This window comes from Nymphaea colorata, chromosome 5, assembly GCF_008831285.2.
Source record: "Nymphaea colorata isolate Beijing-Zhang1983 chromosome 5, ASM883128v2, whole genome shotgun sequence".
Classification (NCBI taxonomy): domain Eukaryota; kingdom Viridiplantae; phylum Streptophyta; class Magnoliopsida; order Nymphaeales; family Nymphaeaceae; genus Nymphaea; species Nymphaea colorata.
In genome coordinates this window covers 7,951,531-7,968,721 of record NC_045142.1, presented here as the reverse complement: position 1 = coordinate 7,968,721, position 17,191 = coordinate 7,951,531, and the positions used below count along the sequence as shown (strand labels likewise).

Below are 17,191 nucleotides of genomic sequence, written 5' to 3'. Positions count from 1 at the left end.
GGGGAGCCAAGGGTGAGAGATCCTTTTGCCGTAGATCAACCTCTCCATATCCAGAATCAAAGATGTTGGGTTTTCACATTACAGCATTTTCAGTTTGGGGGCAGTAACACGATTGTCATAGGCTCCAATAACAAATTTTAGAGGAAGTGGCTTGAAATGCGGCTGGAGGGCAGGGGGGCTTGTCGTCTTCTTTGTACCTTGTAGGAACACCCAGGGTTGGAGCAGCCAGAAATTTTTTATGAGGGGGGCCAATTAAAGTTTTTAAATTTTGACATGGGCCGATAGATCATTTTTCAAAAATTTTATATAGGACAAGTGAAATTGTTTAAAATTTACATGTAAATTTTTTAACTCACATATAATATATTTATTATATATACTTAGCTTAATTTGTCCTTTCTTTTTACTTTTTACTGTACATAAAAAAAAAAGAGACGGAGAAAAGAATAGAAAATATTTTGAACATGCATAAGAAAAAATGCAGTTGGGGTGCATGTTGGAACCACACTCGTATCAGCACCAGCATCGTGTTGACACGGGTGGCAGCCCTTCTTTTGAAGAGTCCGTGTGACATAGATTGTTTCCTTGGCTAATCAATGTTCAATCATGTTAAGACATATTTAATAGAAAAGTGTGCGCAGTTGTTGAAATTTGTATTTCTCAATAATTGATGCACATAGCCAACCAAAATTGCACATAAATATAGTAACGAATTTCAAACAATGTAGATGTGAAAAATTTGGGGTAGTTAGACCTGACTTTTAAAACATTGTGCCATCTATGTGTTCTACTCTCCCCTTCACCTATCATTGCTTGGCAAACTTGTTCTTCTCATGCTTCTGCTAAAGGTCGATCACCTCCTTGCACAACTATGTTCTAGGTTCAAGACTATATCTATGACTGAAGCGCATAGGTTCATCCAACAAAATTGACTGCATCTACTTGATGGCAAACATTTTACCGTCTAGGCTGCTGAACTACATAGGAATTGGTCGTGCATCATGGTGTCTAAATTCACCTCCAATTCTTACAGAAAAAAGGATATTCAATCTAAAATAGTTGCAAATTATAGTTAGTTACTAGCGGTTTGCAGTAAAGAGCAGAAGTTATTGTGACTTAATACAAACCATGCAGTGCGTATTAAGGGTTGCCTTCAAAGTAAGAATGTCAGTGGATTGTATTAGAGTTGGACATACCCTCAACCATAATTGCTTTCTATTCAAATATTTGGTTCCAATTCGGGTTCCAATACAAACAAAGAAAAGTCAAGTTTGAATCTGAAATCTTACTTTTACATTCGTATCTGAATCCGAATTCGAATTTTGCACCGAATTTGACCAATTTTCAAAATGTAAGAAAATATGTAGTTGAATCCGATTGGATATTTATGTATTTCGAATCCGCATCTAAATCCAATTGGATATCACTTCGTAAATTCAAATGCAACTTGATTCCTTAATTTCCAAAATGGTTCGGTCGGATGCATGATTCAAATTGGATATATGGACATCCCCACTTCAAAAAGTTAAGTTGTAGAGGGTGATTAAATTATTGGTGACCTTAATAATCACAAAATTATGATATTTAGTTTACTTGGAGAATAAGGAATTACCAATATTAAATAATGATATAGGAGCATAGGATAGTTTAAATAAAATTAATTACATCATTGGTGATCTTAACAGTAAAATAAATCTAACCCGTTCTTAAAGAATAAGTTACAAAATCAAATAAAGAAAAAGCTAACAACATGAAACGATAATAAAAAATATAAAATAGTACTCATTCGTATAAACAAATTCAAATTATTGATGATCTTAATAATAACAAAATTGTTGCAAGTCATGTTAGAATAGTATAAGTTTATATTTCCCAATCTATCATAATATGCACAATATCTATTTATTTGCAGCATCCATTGAGATGCACTTCGTTGAAGTCTTCTTAAGAACTTAAGCACCCTAAATAGCTGCATCGCCTACGTTGATTTTCGAAACACCAGTGCTAATAGCATATCTACGTTATATGTTTGCATCACAAGTTCTTGCCTGCAATCCACCATTGCTCAGTGTTGTTAGACACAACTAAGTGAAAAGTCATGTATTATCGTGCACTATAAGGAACTGGTGCAATCCGTGATGCTAGAAAAGCATCAGAAATGGGACTTAGCCTCAGTGGGACTCTCAATAAAAGTATCATGGGTGATTATAAACACTCGCCAGAAATGAACTTCATTTGTGTTGATGAGGCCATTGCCATCGAATTGGACTTAGTTTACACCAAAATTAACTACACATTAGTCAAAACACCTAACTAATAATTTACGCCAAAATTTGCGCAGACACATCACCAAGAAATTTCAATATATACAGACTTAAACTACAATGTATATTATAGAACCACCTGCATATTGCCAATGTTTGATCGACCATCGATCGCATTCAATCTCTTATATACAAGGAATCGGCAATTGTCAAGAAACATGTTACCAAGAAGGTGGTAGGAACTGTGACTTGAATCGCGTGTATCATAACGCATGGAGATAACATTCATGGGGTTGGAAGTTCTGCAAATGATATCCGCAGTCGTCGATCCCCACTCATGGGAGGCACCATTCTCACTTTCGAACAGTTGGGTCGGGTCCATCCTGAAGCTGATCAGCAAAACGAACCACCCTCTTTCCGCCGCGACCGCGACCGCTGCCGCCGCCGGGTGGGGGGAGCGGAGGCATGCCCCTTCCCCATCCGGGTTTCACGCGACTTGTCTGGTGGCTGCTTCCGCTTAATCGGACACCAGCCGGAGTATCTTGCACCGTAGTAGCTGCATCACTCTTCGACTGCGAAGGGGCGGCTGCCAAGGGTTCTTGGCGGAGATTATCACTCTTTTTCACCGGTCGGTCGTCTTCCCGGATTTTGATGCTGGTTTCTGGCGACGGCCCTTGAGTGAGACGTTTCTTGAAAGGGAGAGAAGAGAGTGGTAGCGTCTTCGACCTCGGGGCGGTGCCACTGCCGCTGCTACTGCTACTGCTACTGCTACTCCTATAACATTTCGAAGGGAAAGATTGGTTGGCGGATGCCGGGCCTCTGTCTGTTACAGCGCTCCTTTTTCCGGTCATGCGATGATCACCACCTCCATCATGTCCTGACGGTTGGCCCTTGGGCAGTCTGACGGGATAGCGTGGGGGCAGAGGAGGCTTTGTGGTGGTAGAAACCTTAGGCTGCAGCTGCGTCGTTGGTGGAGGCAGAGGAGGTTTAGTGGTGGAAGAAACCTTGGGCTGCTGCATCCTTGGCAGAGAAACCTTAGGCTGCCTCTGCGTCGTTGGTGGAGGCAGAAGACGTTTAATGGTGGTGGAAACCTTGGGCTCCTGGGTCCTTGGCAGCGCCGCCGCCGCCGTCGTCGTCCTCGTCGTCGTCGCCACCGGTTGGGGCTTAGGCAATATGGTTCTTCTTGCACCAAGATCATGACGATCATGAACTGCTGATGATGGCTGCTTGTTGCGCACCAGAGGACGTTGGCCTTCCGCCGTCGAGCTCTTCTTCTTTCCGGGAAGCAACTTCGACTCCCTGCCCTCCATCATTCACAGTTCACACGTACCCGGAGGGAGGGAGGGAGAAGTGATTTCACTGTTCGATTTTTAAATGGCTGGTAGTCCTCCCCGTTCCGTGACTGTCTGGTCTTGATCTGATTTATGGCGATGACCAGATCTTAGCTAGTCACGTTCTATGTTCGGGTCTGATTATCCAAGGCTGGGTCCGCTTTTGGCAAGAAAATTGGATCCTAATATCCGCATGATTCGTATCTCAGTCCGAAAAATATTGAATTTAGACTAAGACTTGGTTTTCGAATCAAAATTTAAAGCACAACCAACGTCTAGTTAGTATTTTTATTCAGGTTCAATATTTTTCGAACTGATATACGAATCATGTGGACAGAATCCAACTTCAGATCTTGCCAGAAGAGGACCCAGCCTTGGATAATCGGACCCGAACCTGAAACGTCATTAGCCAAGATCCGGTCATAGCTGTAAATCAGATCAACACCAGGAGGACTATCCCCATTTAAAAATCTGACAATGAAATCTCCCCTCCCTGCCTCCCTCCTGGTACGTGTGAACTGTGAATGATGAAGGCAGGGCGTCGCTGTTGCTTCCCGAAAAGAAGGAGAGCTCGTCCGCGGAAGGCCAACGTCCTCTGGTGCGCAACAAGCAGCCGTCATCAGCAGTTCATGATCATCATGATCTTGGTGCAAGAAGAACCATAATACCTAAGCCCCAACCGGTGGCGACGACGACGAGGACGACGGCGGCGGCGGCGGCGCTGCCAAGGACCCAGGAGCCCAAGGTTTCCACCACCATTAAACCTCCTCTGCCTCCACCAACGACGCAGAGGCAGCCTAAGGTTTCTCTGCCAAGGATGCAGCAGCCCAAGGTTTCTACCTCCTCTGCCTCCACCAACGACGCAGCTGCAGCCTAAGGTTTCTACCACCACAAAGCCTCCTCTGCCCCCACGCTATCCCGTCAGACTGCCCAAGGGCCAACCGTCAGGACATGATGGAGGTGGTGATCATCGCATGACCGGAAAAAGGAGGGCTGTAACAGACAGAGGCCCGGTATCCGCCAACCAATCTTTCCCTTCGAAATGTTATAGGAGTAGCAGTAGCAGTAGCAGCGGCGGTGGCGCCGCCTCGAGGTCGAAGACGCTACCACCCTCTTCTCTCCCTTTCAAGAAACGTCTCACTCAAGCGCCGTCGCCGTTTCTCAAATATTCTTGTGAAATCTGCCGGCCGCTGTGCTAAAACCTTATAAGCCATTGCGGAGTGTTCTTACCAATATTTTCTTTTAAATATTTGTCGCCCGACAGCCGGCTGATTTCAATTTCTCTTATATTTTAAGCTATTAAATAAAAATAGTCTTTTATGTTCGTATTTTAACTAAAGGTGATCCTCAAGTACCAAACTTACGAAATAAACAACAACAAACAGAAAACAACAGGAATTTCAAGATTGAAACGTATCTCAACACAACACCTTTTACATTTCACGTTTCGCTGCTCACCACCTGTATTAGCATTTGAGAATCACTAAATCGGCGTCAGATAGAACTTGAAACTTCCTTAAGAATGGTAACGACAGCAGTACGATATGCCAGGAATTGTTATACGGAGATGTTTGAGACGCTCTAATGGAGTGTCAGCTTATTCCACTTTTCCCTTCTTCAAAGGTGAGATATAAACACCTGAAAATACCGGAAATTGTTGATTAGTTCAGCCCCAAGAAGTATAGCACAACTGAAGCGAGTTAGTGGTACATAAGTTAAGATGTTTTTTTAGAGAAACAGTTTAACTTCTGGATTCGAGTAAGGTCAAACTGAATTCGAATCCAAACAATGGTCATCCCCCTCCCTTCACCCCTGCACATAATCAAACACATCTCCCATTCAAGCTCCAGGCTATGCTTCTTGGATTACAAATTGTGGCAGAAGCAAACGCATCTCCCATTCAAACCCCGAGCTATGTTTCTTTAATCACAAATGGTGGCACACGTAGTGAAATGGAGGCACACACACGCAGTGGTAGAGCCAGAAAAATTAATTTAAACAAAATTTGAGCACTTTTATATATATATATATATATATATATATATATATATATATAAATATTTAAGATTTTTATTTAAAAATAAAAAAACTTTTAAAAGACTAGCATAGGTAACTGCCATGCACGCACGTGACGCTGGACCTAAAAAATGATCAAATTGTAGAATTACTCAGGTTCCAGATCCCAAAACATCCTTAGACCCTGTGGGTCAGGTTGCACCTCAAGGGATGATTAAATTTATTATTAAAATTTCAAAATTTATTATTAAAAAAACCATTATATTTGTGCAATTTACAATGCATCAATGGTTTATGATGGTCTTAGCAACAACTTATTGTTTTTTTAGTGACATTTTTAAATATTTTGTTTTTTTAGTGACATTTTTAAATATTATCCAGCATTCGGCAGTATCGACTTCGCCATGCGAAAAAGTATTTTCCCCCAGTAATCTGGAAGGTCAGTAACAAAGAAATTTCCGAACTTTTTCGTTTACAACAAGAAAGTGCCGAAGTTCTGATATAACAAAACTATTAATCATTGAATACCTTTCATTTAGCCTGTTTCTGCAACCACATTAAAAGTTGAGCTTTCTTTTCTTTTCTTTTCTTTTCTGGGTGGGGGGATTAAAATTCTAATATATACCAAGTTCAGGGTTCACAAATCTAAATCAAATTAGCACGTATAGAACAGAAAAAAAAAAAAGGCCTCATGCATAGTATAGCTAGTCAGGGCAGCAAATGTTCATAGCATGTTTTTGCTTCGATTCTAGTCCAGTAGGTGCTACTTTCTTGAGCCCTTAAATGTGAATGCACTACTCCAAGCAACCCGCTACTCACCCCAAAACGAACAATCTAACAAAAACTAAAAAGAAAACTGGAGATTTAAGGTCATCTCTAGAAATTACATATATTAACCACAAGGCGTATCGTCAAAGCAAGCAGACCTGAGGGTAGGCAATCAAACAGTTGCGTGCAAGCAGATGTCGCAGCCTTAGTTATTAGGATTACCGTAGAGCTGGTTGAAGCCTGAATGCATTCACAAAAGCAAAGCAGGTGGTGTTAATGAAAGGTCCAGGGTTAGAGAACTAGTACAGCCACAGAGAACAAAGAAGGCAGGCAAAAGTGTGGATGCAAGCATACGCAGCATACCCTGAATTACCAGCTTCAGCAGCAAGCTCTTCATCAGAAAACAGTCATATGTCAACTTCATCAAGCATCCCTTCATCAGAACACAAATAAATCTCAGCTTTCAGATGTTCATTCCAGTATCCAGCAGGACCAGCACCATCTCATCAATCATGAAACGCCAAAAAACACATCTACCATATTACACTTTGCCACCCAAGAAAGGATGAAGATCCTTGAATCTTCCATGACCCTCCATCCAAATAAACGGACTAAGCATACTACCTGCGAACCGCACTGCTTCCGGGCCGTTAGATCATTCTACGGATTCAGTAGCACACACTTCACCTTAATAGATTGATTTCCACCTTCCTCGTGGTATATCTACTAGGCCAAACATTTTTCTCTGCAACGTAAGAGACCACTGAAAAAAAGTGCACTGGATACCAAGTCATGCGTGGTAATCTTGAAGATCGATTATTGAAACTTGTCAATACATTCAGCAACTTCAACGCGACTCCACCTTTATTTCAAAATAATTTCATCTAAAATGCTTAGGCAGCACAACCACCAACAACTGACCACAACAAGCTGCTACAGGGATTTCTAAGCTTGAACAAGGACCAGGTTGCCGGTTCTCACATACTACATACACGTGATAGCATACACTTGCCCCTGGCAGTCTCGTGACTTTACCGATCATGGTGCAGCAACCAGGGCACAATCCTGGACCAGATCCGTAATCTCAGTGGGCGCAGGAGCACACTCAGGTGCGGATCATTGCTAGAAACTCTTAGACGCAGGGGCAAGATTACACATACAATTGAAAAAACATGTCATGATACCATTTAAAATTAAATGGTGCCAATAGGGGGGAAAACAAAAAAGGAAACAGTATTACCAAACTGACAGAATACTAAAAAGCCTTTAAGGTTTTGGAGAAAAATGACCTGTTTCAAAACTTGGCAAGAACTGGTATAGGATATGTTGACCGTACCCACGACTTTGGCCATATCCATGACATAGGCATTCCAAGCTCAGCTTCGAACTGCAAGGAAATCAAGTACCTCCTTGCATTATTGATCAATGATAGATAACCACCAGCTTCAGGAGGACATCCCAAATCACTCCCTGGTGATCTTGACCAAAACAAAAACCTAACTAAAAAAGGCAAAACCAGGCAACATTTAGCTTCAGCAGCCCACCCATTGCATATCATGGCAAACACGCAGTCACAGAAACAATTGAATGAGACAACTCATCTATATGCTAAAACTAACACTGTTTTCTAGCCATTTGGGTAAAAGAGTCTTTAATTACTCAGGTATTTGTAGCTGAAAAAAAATACGGAATCTCAACAACAGAAATTGCAATCAAATGAAGTTATCAAAGATGAACATAAAACAAGAAGCAGAATTAAGTACTAGCGCTTGCTTCAGGATGAAGGCAATTGGTCCAAAGCATCGTGCTTAGCAAAAGATATGTTAGCAGCAAGGCACTTGGATTTATTACTAAAAAAGCTGAAAATGCTGTAAAATGGCCACAAGAACATAGTACAACATAGGTCCCCTGCAGGTGAAAATTTGGACCATGAACGTGACAAAGCTGTCAGATATTCATCCAACTGCAATTTCAAGGTACATTCTGTATACATTGCTCCGACTGAGTACATGTAAATACATGCCAATGGCATGATGATGATACCTAATCCAACAAAAGGTACAGGATGGGGAGAAAACCGTCAGCTAACTACAGCGTCTGAAACATCCTAACTGTCCAAGGAGCTCCCTTCGTTAAATACACCTTCGTCCTTACCATCGTTGAACATGACATACTGATGATGATATGAGTCTCCAGTTCATTAATTTTGCACTTTGCCTGCAATACACACTATCAGAACATCAGAATACTAAAAAACTATGTTAAACAAATACATCAATACATATTGCTGAAGTAGAAGCGTGAGCAGAGAATAGGTATAACAAATACCTGCAGTCCTTATCTCATCTTATCCAGGAAACGGAGACTTTATATTTCCATCTGCAGATGCGGCTTCTTTTATGCCCCGCATTGCAGATCTTGGAGAATCTTTGGATGTTGAAGAAAGATACCTAAGCCTGTAACTGACAAGTGACGGTCCAAAAATGCTGAATTTACCAGCACTGCTGAAAGCAACTTCTGCATCTGGACGTTTCTTGAAGACCACCCTGGCACGGCTGGTCTTCCTAAGAACTTCAGTTTCTGACTCTTCAAGGGGGCCATATCGGCTAAATATTCTACTTAAATCAGCTTCTGAGGGAAGGGTATCCCCTTCAGTAAATGTCAATATTAGTGCTGTAGGAGAGCATTCTTCACCAGATTTCTCATCCAAATTGCCTGTCCTGTTTTCCTCTTGCAAGTCTTTACTCAATTCCGAGTCGGTTACACCCACTGCTGGTTCCCTCTCAGAGTCACGCTTTAACCCTACCGAAGGAGATGTTGATTGTTGAGAAGTAAACTTTTGTTTCTTTACCGGACTTTCTTTAGAGGATTTAGCTTTCCTTTTCTGCCCAGTTTTTGACGATCCTTCTTCTGGGCTGCTATAATCAACAGTAGTTTTAGAGCCAGCAGATTTGCCTTTCCTGGGTTTGGCATCCGATGACTTCTTCCCTTCAGATTGTGAATCGGAAGATGTTTTCCCACCTGATTTCTGGTCTTGATCCCGTTTTTCTACTGACTTCTTATACCTCTTATTGGATGAACCTTTTTCATAAAGTGAACTCCTGAAGTCTGTGAAAAAATCAATTACTTCAGATGATGAATCTATTCCTTTTAGAGGATTCTCCGCAGCTGTACCAAGTAAAGCTAACATTTCATCAGAAGAAGAATCTATCCTTGGGACCCCTTTTTTTTTATCAGAACTGGCTCTAGGTGTCAGTGGGGTAGCACTGCCTCTCCTATTATCCTTCACGATCTTGACATCAGTAAGATCCTTTTGAGAAGCATCACTATTGCACTTAATGATCGGAGGACCTGTGAGTTGGCTAGCAACCTTAGTGATGCGGTCTCCTATCTTGAAGGACTTCTGCAAGGGGGGAGTTTCAGCATCAATATTACCTGACAAATTGGAGATCCTTTTCTTTTGGGTAGAATCTCCAGGCGTAGCTATAGTATCATCCTTTTCCTGTCTTTTACCACTAGGTGGCGAAACCAACCTAGATTTAGGCTTCTTGCTAGCTTTTGATACACCACCACTTACATCATCAGGAGCCTCCTCCCCAGCAGTTTCAACATTCTCACAAGAGTCAAATCTTCTTCTCTTCTTTTTAGAAGTCTCTCTAGCATTAGAGCCAGTCTTTGACTTCTTTCCTTTGCCACTACTTGCAGCATCAAGTGCTTCCTCTCCAGTAGTTTCCGCATCTCCAGAAATAGACCTTCTTCGCCCTCTTCTATGAGAGAATTCCGCTGAATCTGAGTCTTTCTTCTTCTTTCCACTAGATGGTGAAATGGACTTAGATTTCTGGTTTTTCTTTCCACTAGAAAGTTTAGACTCAGATTTCGGCTTCTTCTTCCCACTAGACAAGGAAGACTCAAATTTCTGGCTTTTTTTTCCACTTGACAGCAAAACCGACTCAGAGTCCTTTTTCTTCTCACTAGATGGTGAGACAGACTTGGATTTCTGGCTTTTCCTTTGTCGGCCTTTCATATCCATCAGCTCAGCTAGGCTCCTCTGTTTTCTACTACGATGTGGACTCTCTTCTAGAAGTCGTTTCCGTTTCCGAGATGAACTAGCATGGCTTTTCCCTTCTCCACCTTCTGCAAGTGATGCAGGAGTTGTTGGCTCCTCCCTTCTTGGACTCGGGGTAGCAATGCCAACAGAACCTCCAGAACGAGATTCTTTCAAGGGTGAAAGGCCAGTCTCATCACCAGATAATCCTCCATAAATATGAAATGCTGGAAGATTTAAATACCCTTTGGCAGAGTAAAATGCAGATAACTGAGCTTGAACAAATGTAAGTTCCAACCTGTTAGTGCGCTTCTTGGGGGAAAACAAAGCCAACTCTTTGACATATTCAAGAAATTTCTCTGGCTTAAATGATGCAACCGACAAAGACCTCCCAACATCGTCTGGTACAGTTATTCCTTCACGTATGCCTGCATTCTCAACCTCAGGGCTCTTAAGCTTCTTATAGGCTTCTTCTGGGAAACAGCTGCATGTCACCCCCAGCTCTGTCCGCCTAGCAACTTCTTCCAACGCACAATCCATGGCATTAAGAAACGCATTAGAACTACTCTGTTTTTCCATCCTTGCAAAGTTTGTCCAAAATGATTTCAACTGAGACTCATCACACCATGCAAAAGTGCGGTCCCCAAAGTAAGCTATCAAAAAAGTATCCCTTTTCGAATATTTTAATGCCTTTTCAGATGAATCTGAGGCATCGAATATCTGGCCAGGCCACCACGGATGACTCCTTATTTTTCCCCATATTATGTCGCCAACAGAAAAAGTATCCTCTTGAGACAGGACGTCCTCAGGGAGGACCTCCTCAAAATACGACATTTCGTGCACTTCGTCATCTTCAAAGCCTTCGTCAGTTTCCATGTCTTTGCTTTCATGCACCTTTTCATCACTAACATCATCAGCTTGGTCCATGCCAGCTACATGATCATCAGATTTTTCTTCAGAGATGGATTCAACCAGTTCAATCTTTTCATCGCTCTTAGCTTCCTCACTCTCATCCCCATCCGCTGTAACGTCATGCTTCCCAAGGGCGGAATCTTCCTTTTTGACATTTTGATGTCCCACATCTGCATTTCCGTTTGTCTCGATACCACCATTGTTCTGAGTCTCGCCAGCCAATGAGTCGTTCACCTTAGAATCATCAGCTCGAGCATTATGCAAGCCATCTGACACAGAGCTTGTAAGCTTGCCATCATCCAAGGTATTGTTATCCGTTGGATTGCCACCTGTACCGCTATGCTGACCATCCATGCTCGAAGCCTCAGCCAGAGAAGAAGTTACAGCGACATTCTTGGAATGGTCAACGTTACTCTCCAAGTTCAAAGTTTGTTCTTTAGCATTTTCATCTTCATGTTCATGCAATGCATTTGCTCCTCCACCTTCGCCACCAGAACCCTCGTCCTGACAGGCAATACCCTCGGTTCCAGTGGTTTGTACCAACCTATCATCGTTCCTATCAGGCAAGGGGACTTCCGCGTGCTCTTCTGCAGGACTAACACTAGTCCCGTTACTCTGTTCTGCCGCTGAACCGTCATCTTCTTTCCGCGATTCCTCAGCTTTTTCACTGCCATCAGGAGAGACATGATCTACATTCGTAACTCCAGATGACACGCTAGCCTTTGCCACAACTAAATCAGAACCATCACCGACGGCAATAAGCTCTGACTCAACAACCTCAATCTTTTCCAAACGAGTCACCTCCACAACCGCAGCCGCAGCTTGAGCCTTGCCCAAATCTGCAGAACCGCCACCCGCAAAATCAGCCCCCTTAGTCTTATCTTCAGCTGTTTGATCAAGCTTCACTACCTCAAAGCTTGAACTCCCTTCTCCGCCAACCGCAAAATCAGGCCCCTTAGCCTTATCTTCAGCCGTTTGATCAAGCTTGACTCCATCATTCTCAACGTCTGAACTCCCTACTCCTGTTGCAAGACCAAACCCCGCCTGTGCACTTGCATTGACATCTGCAATTTTCTGCTTCTTCGGATCATCATCAACGGAAAGATCTTTTGGTTCATCTGCAGAATTATTATCCTCGATATTCGAATTCCCAAGGTTGTTCCCGTCAATATCCCCACAAATGGTTTCCACTTCAACACGCTTTTCCACCACCACTACGACCTCCTCGATCACACCTTCACGGACCACTTCCGCAACTTTCTCCGTCACAGGGTCAGAGACATCGCCCCGTCCATCTGGTACAGCCACACTCGCTGCCCCGTCGGGAATGGGTGCGTTTGCCACTTCATCCCCACCACCGTCCTTTACATCGGCTCTCTCTTCCAATGGTACAGCTCCCTCAGCCAGACCTTCACTAACTACCTGGACAACTTCAACAGGCGCCTTCACCACCACCTCGTTACCGGCACCGCCCTCTCCATCAGGAACGAGCGCAGACGACTCCGCGACACACACGAACTCATCCTTCGCTTCGCTCCCACCACCCTGAGGGGCGTGCTCCATCTTTTCATCCGGATCACCTTCCCCGCCGGAACCTTCACAAGCCGCACGCTCGGCCGGTACGTGCTTCTCAACGGTTTCCTCCCTGCGCCCAACACTTAACTTATAATTTTCATCCTTCTCGCCCACCACGACCTCCTTGTTCAAATCCGGACCGTCGACGAGACCATTCATGGCGCCAGCAGCATAGACTGGGAAGAAGAAACCCTAACCCTAACTCCCCCGACCACCAAACTCCCGAAGAAGGAGCCAGCCACAACAAGCAGAAGACAAAGACGAGGACGAAGACGGAGAAGACAAAACCCCTAGAAAATAGAAACATAATTAACCACAACAGCAAACCAAGAAAAAAAAAAAGAAACACGAACGAAAACCCTAAATTCGGAAGAAAAGAAACAAAAGAACACGATGACGACGACGATTAGCGATGACGGTAATGATGATAGTACCTCTCTATGTGTCTCAGGAGAAGGCCTTCAAACCTCAAGCTTGCTCAATCATGGCGGTCCTCGATTTCCAGAGAGAGAGAGAGAGAGAGAGAGAGAGAGAGCTAGAGAGAGCCCTAGGGAAAATTAGTTGGGGAAAAAGTAGTTCGTCACTATATAAAAACCGAGAAAACCTATCCGCTCGATGAGCTGCCGCTATACCCGAAGGCCGACCGAACGGAGGGCGTTTCCGTCATTTCACTGCGATCCTTTCCCCGCTTTTGAAATTTCGGAGGAAAATTTTTACCGCCGAGCGGAGAAAACTTTGCCGCCTCGAAAGGGATTCCGTACGGAGGTCTTTTCGGGGACAACCCGAAAGCGTTGGGGCCCTTTGGCGGGCAACGTTGCAGAGGCTGGGAAAATCTAAAAAACTAGACGAAAATGCCCCTAAAATTCGGATTCTCTGACCGGAAAAATGTGGTGCATCGCATATCACTATCTGGCGGCGCAAGACTTGCTTTCAACGTTTAGAAATAGTGAAGTTTTTAAATTTTAACTAACATGGAAATACTATTTTTTAAAAAAATTATATAAAGTAAGTAAATTTTTTAAAATTTATATGTGATTTCAAACAATAATAATAATAAAGAAATCCAAGACCTAAATATAGCTTCGCTCCTTTTTTTAAGACATAATAACTAGGAAACAGTATACTTATCAATTAAAATGTTGTCAATTAAAATGTTGAGAACCCAATTTTCATTAACTTGTCGGATCAGTGATGTTACTTGTTTAGGAGTAACTACTAACTAACTAGAAAGGGCATTATTGCCTAAGCAGGCACCAAGGCTACTTTGGTCTTTTTTCTTTGTTGTACGAGAAAATAGAAAAATTTTGAGGCAGCGCCGAACTTTTGGCGGTATGACAAAAGCATGCTTAATTTTAAACTCTTTTCTAGGACTTCTTTTCTGACGTACAAGTCAGGTAGCTCTAAGAAAGAAATTCAAATTTGGGTATCACATTGTTATTCTTCAAAAATTGGGCGTCACTTCGTAAATTATGAAAACCGAAACTTTTTGACATTTTTGTGTCGCCCACTGTAGTCACGATCCGTGTTATCAAAGTCGGCCTAAATTAATCTGTTGGATTGGATCTGAACTATGACCCATTAACAGTGCCATAAGTTATTTTCTTTGTTATTTTCATTTTTTTATTTTTTTTAGAAAAAAAATATTTACATTTGAATAATTAAAAAAATTATTGTTCAATTTCAAATTTTTTAGATTAACCTACTTATTATATTTCATCGCAAGTGAAATGTCTCAATGCACATTGCCTTCTAACTTAACAATGCTTAGAGAGCCACCTATTAAAGGAAAAACATTATTTTTAGACATAAATGATAAGAACTGCTCTCTCTTGGGGGTATTTTTCTGCTTGTTTCTTTTTTTAGGTGGCGGTTTCTTGAGAGTTTCTTTCGATAGTTAGAAATCATGAAAGGGGAAATAACGAATTTCTGCCTCTTTACTTGCTCTTTCATAATTTTTTTCAATTTTGAATGAAATTTTTATCTATTATTTTGAATCAAATTTCAATAATTCACGGTTGGATCTCTGAATTGGCTGTTTTACCAAGTGAGCGGCTAAGCTGGTTTGATCAACAAACCAATTTTTACGTTAACAATGAGATCACACCAAGCATCAATGCAGTCCAAGATCTTTGGGGTAAAGCTTTATGTTCTTTTTTGAATATCGCAGCCAAATTTTTTAGCTTTTTGGCGGCCAAAGTTAAAAGAAAACTAAAGATCAAGACTAAATTGGTGCATATGAAAGCTCAAAAATAGTTAAGTATTGAAATAATGAGGAGTTCTTTATGCTTAATGCTATGCTCTAGATCAACTTTGGAAACTCGAGATTGATGGCAAGACTGACGAAAATGCATCAAGCATTTTGGCTTCAAGGATGTTTACGTGTTCCCGGCAATTGTTTTCTGCTTGGGAGTCGGGATGTCAACGGACCATATTCAAATCAGATGTACTCTTATTTGTTTTTGTTCAGATAGTCACATTCAGATTCGAATCTGGATTCGGATTTGAATGATGAAAAGTTATATCAGAATCAAAATCTGAAATCCAATTTTACAATGTGATTATGATTCGAATCCAATTTGTATATTCACATCTGAATCTGAACTCGAATTTCGAATCAAATCTGACCAATTTTCAAAATGCAAGGGATTAGAGATATTTATTTAAAACTAAATCTGATCTGAAACTTATGTATATCTGAATCTGATCCAAATCCAATCAGATGTCATTTATTAAATCTGAATCTGAACCGATTTCTCAATAGAATGTTATAGTTCTGTTCATATCTGATCTTTTATGGTTTCAATGGATGTTCAATTCAAATCCGATATATTGACACCCCTAAGGTGGAAAAATTTTCACAGAAAATAGTGGGATTCTCTTGAGTCAACCTTTTTTCTTTTGCAATTAAAGGGAGCAGTGTAACTTTGGTGATATTTTTCTGTCCATGTCTGATTTCTAGGTGCATCATTCATCGGCTTACCACACCCAAAAGTTTAAATTAAGCCTTCAAGTCTGCCCATAATAACAACACGGAAGAACATTTTTGTCTTAAAACAAATTATTTATCCACCAATCAAACGTGGTATAGAAGATCGTACTATATGGAAGACAATTTTTTATATAAAAAGATCTTAACGTCAAATTTTCACCAATTTTGAGCTACCCATTTGTCGTTACATGTTGACATTTCAGGGGTGCCAATTTCCAAAAAAAAAAAAAAAAAAAAACAACAACAATAAAGATGATTTAGCTGTTTCAATCAGTTAACATGTTTTCCATTTAGATGAATTTTGTACATCTAGAGTTCTATTAAAATTAGAAAAATTCCTGACGTGAGCAACCATTTTCTAGCCTTATATTAACTCACTTGGTCTATTATCTCGAAAGGGTTGGTATAAATACAATTGTTTCTTGTGAGAGTTAAGTCTCTATTTTGACTGTCTGACATCAATTTCAATTATTATAAAAAATGATTACTGATGTACAAGTTGAAGCACAGTAAAAGTAGCACAAAAAACAAACTCTATATGACTGAAGGACAAAGGGTTTACTTCGGAGTCGTGGGTCCCCCACTGACCTCGATACTAGTAAACGACATTCATTGTGTCACAATTCATCCTAAACAAATCAAATGTTTGTTGTCCCATTAAGTGAAATTCTAGATTATTCACGTCCCAAAAAAGCTTTTATAGTTAACAAAAGTTATTCAGTTGACAAGTACCATTTATTAAGTAAAGTACCTTCAATTTAAGAAACTTTGGGGGCCACAATTAGATCCTAAAAAACTATTTTTCCATTAAAAATTATTGAATATCTCATTTCCTGCAGGCAGCTTTTCTTCTGTACAAAAAGGGTCGACTCTTTCTCACTTTCTCCTAACAAATGTTTATTTATTCTAAGAAAAGTTGTGTCCAAAATTGGTGAAGAGGATCATTATAAGCCCCCTTTTAGGCTGTTTATAGGGATGTTAACTGATCATGTTTGATTTAAATTCGAATTCGAGTTCGAATATAAACAGAGAAAAAATCATATCCGAATCCAAATCCAATTTGAACCGAATCTGGCCAATTTTAAAAATGTGAAAATATTGTGTATAAGATATTTATTTAAAACTAAACCTGATCTGGTTCCGAATTTGAATATGATGAGTGTCATTTCTTAAATCCGAATCTGATCCAATTTTTTAATCAGATGTTAAATTTTTTACATGTCTGATTTTCTCGAAATAGTTTTGTCTGATATCTGATCCAAATCATCCTTTTCTGCTTGGCAGCAATAAT

General features: G+C 41.0%; 2 protein-coding genes across 3 annotated transcripts; both read right to left on the bottom strand.

Annotated features, from left to right (window-relative positions):
* Nucleotides 1-2,617: 2,617 nt before the first annotated feature.
* On the bottom strand, nucleotides 2,618-3,574 carry LOC116254449 (uncharacterized). Its single transcript, XM_031629847.1, has one exon. It carries the CDS (start codon nucleotides 3,572-3,574, stop codon nucleotides 2,618-2,620), a length of 957 nt encoding a protein of 318 aa, XP_031485707.1.
* Nucleotides 3,575-8,200: 4,626 nt separating this feature from the next.
* LOC116254173 (PWWP domain-containing protein 3-like) lies at nucleotides 8,201-13,487 on the bottom strand. 2 transcript variants are annotated; one of them, XM_031629356.2, is made up of 3 exons: nucleotides 13,346-13,487; nucleotides 8,708-13,201; nucleotides 8,201-8,608 (listed from the first exon to the last, which is right to left on the bottom strand). In XM_031629356.2, the coding sequence occupies exon 2, from the start codon at nucleotides 13,068-13,070 to the stop codon at nucleotides 8,727-8,729; it is 4,344 nt and encodes a 1,447-aa protein (XP_031485216.1). In that variant the 5' UTR covers nucleotides 13,071-13,201; nucleotides 13,346-13,487; the 3' UTR covers nucleotides 8,201-8,608; nucleotides 8,708-8,726. The 2 variants fall into 2 exon arrangements, with proteins under 2 accessions (XP_031485216.1, XP_031485215.1); XM_031629355.2 differs by having other exon boundaries at nucleotides 8,201-8,596.
* Nucleotides 13,488-17,191: the final 3,704 nt, after the last annotated feature.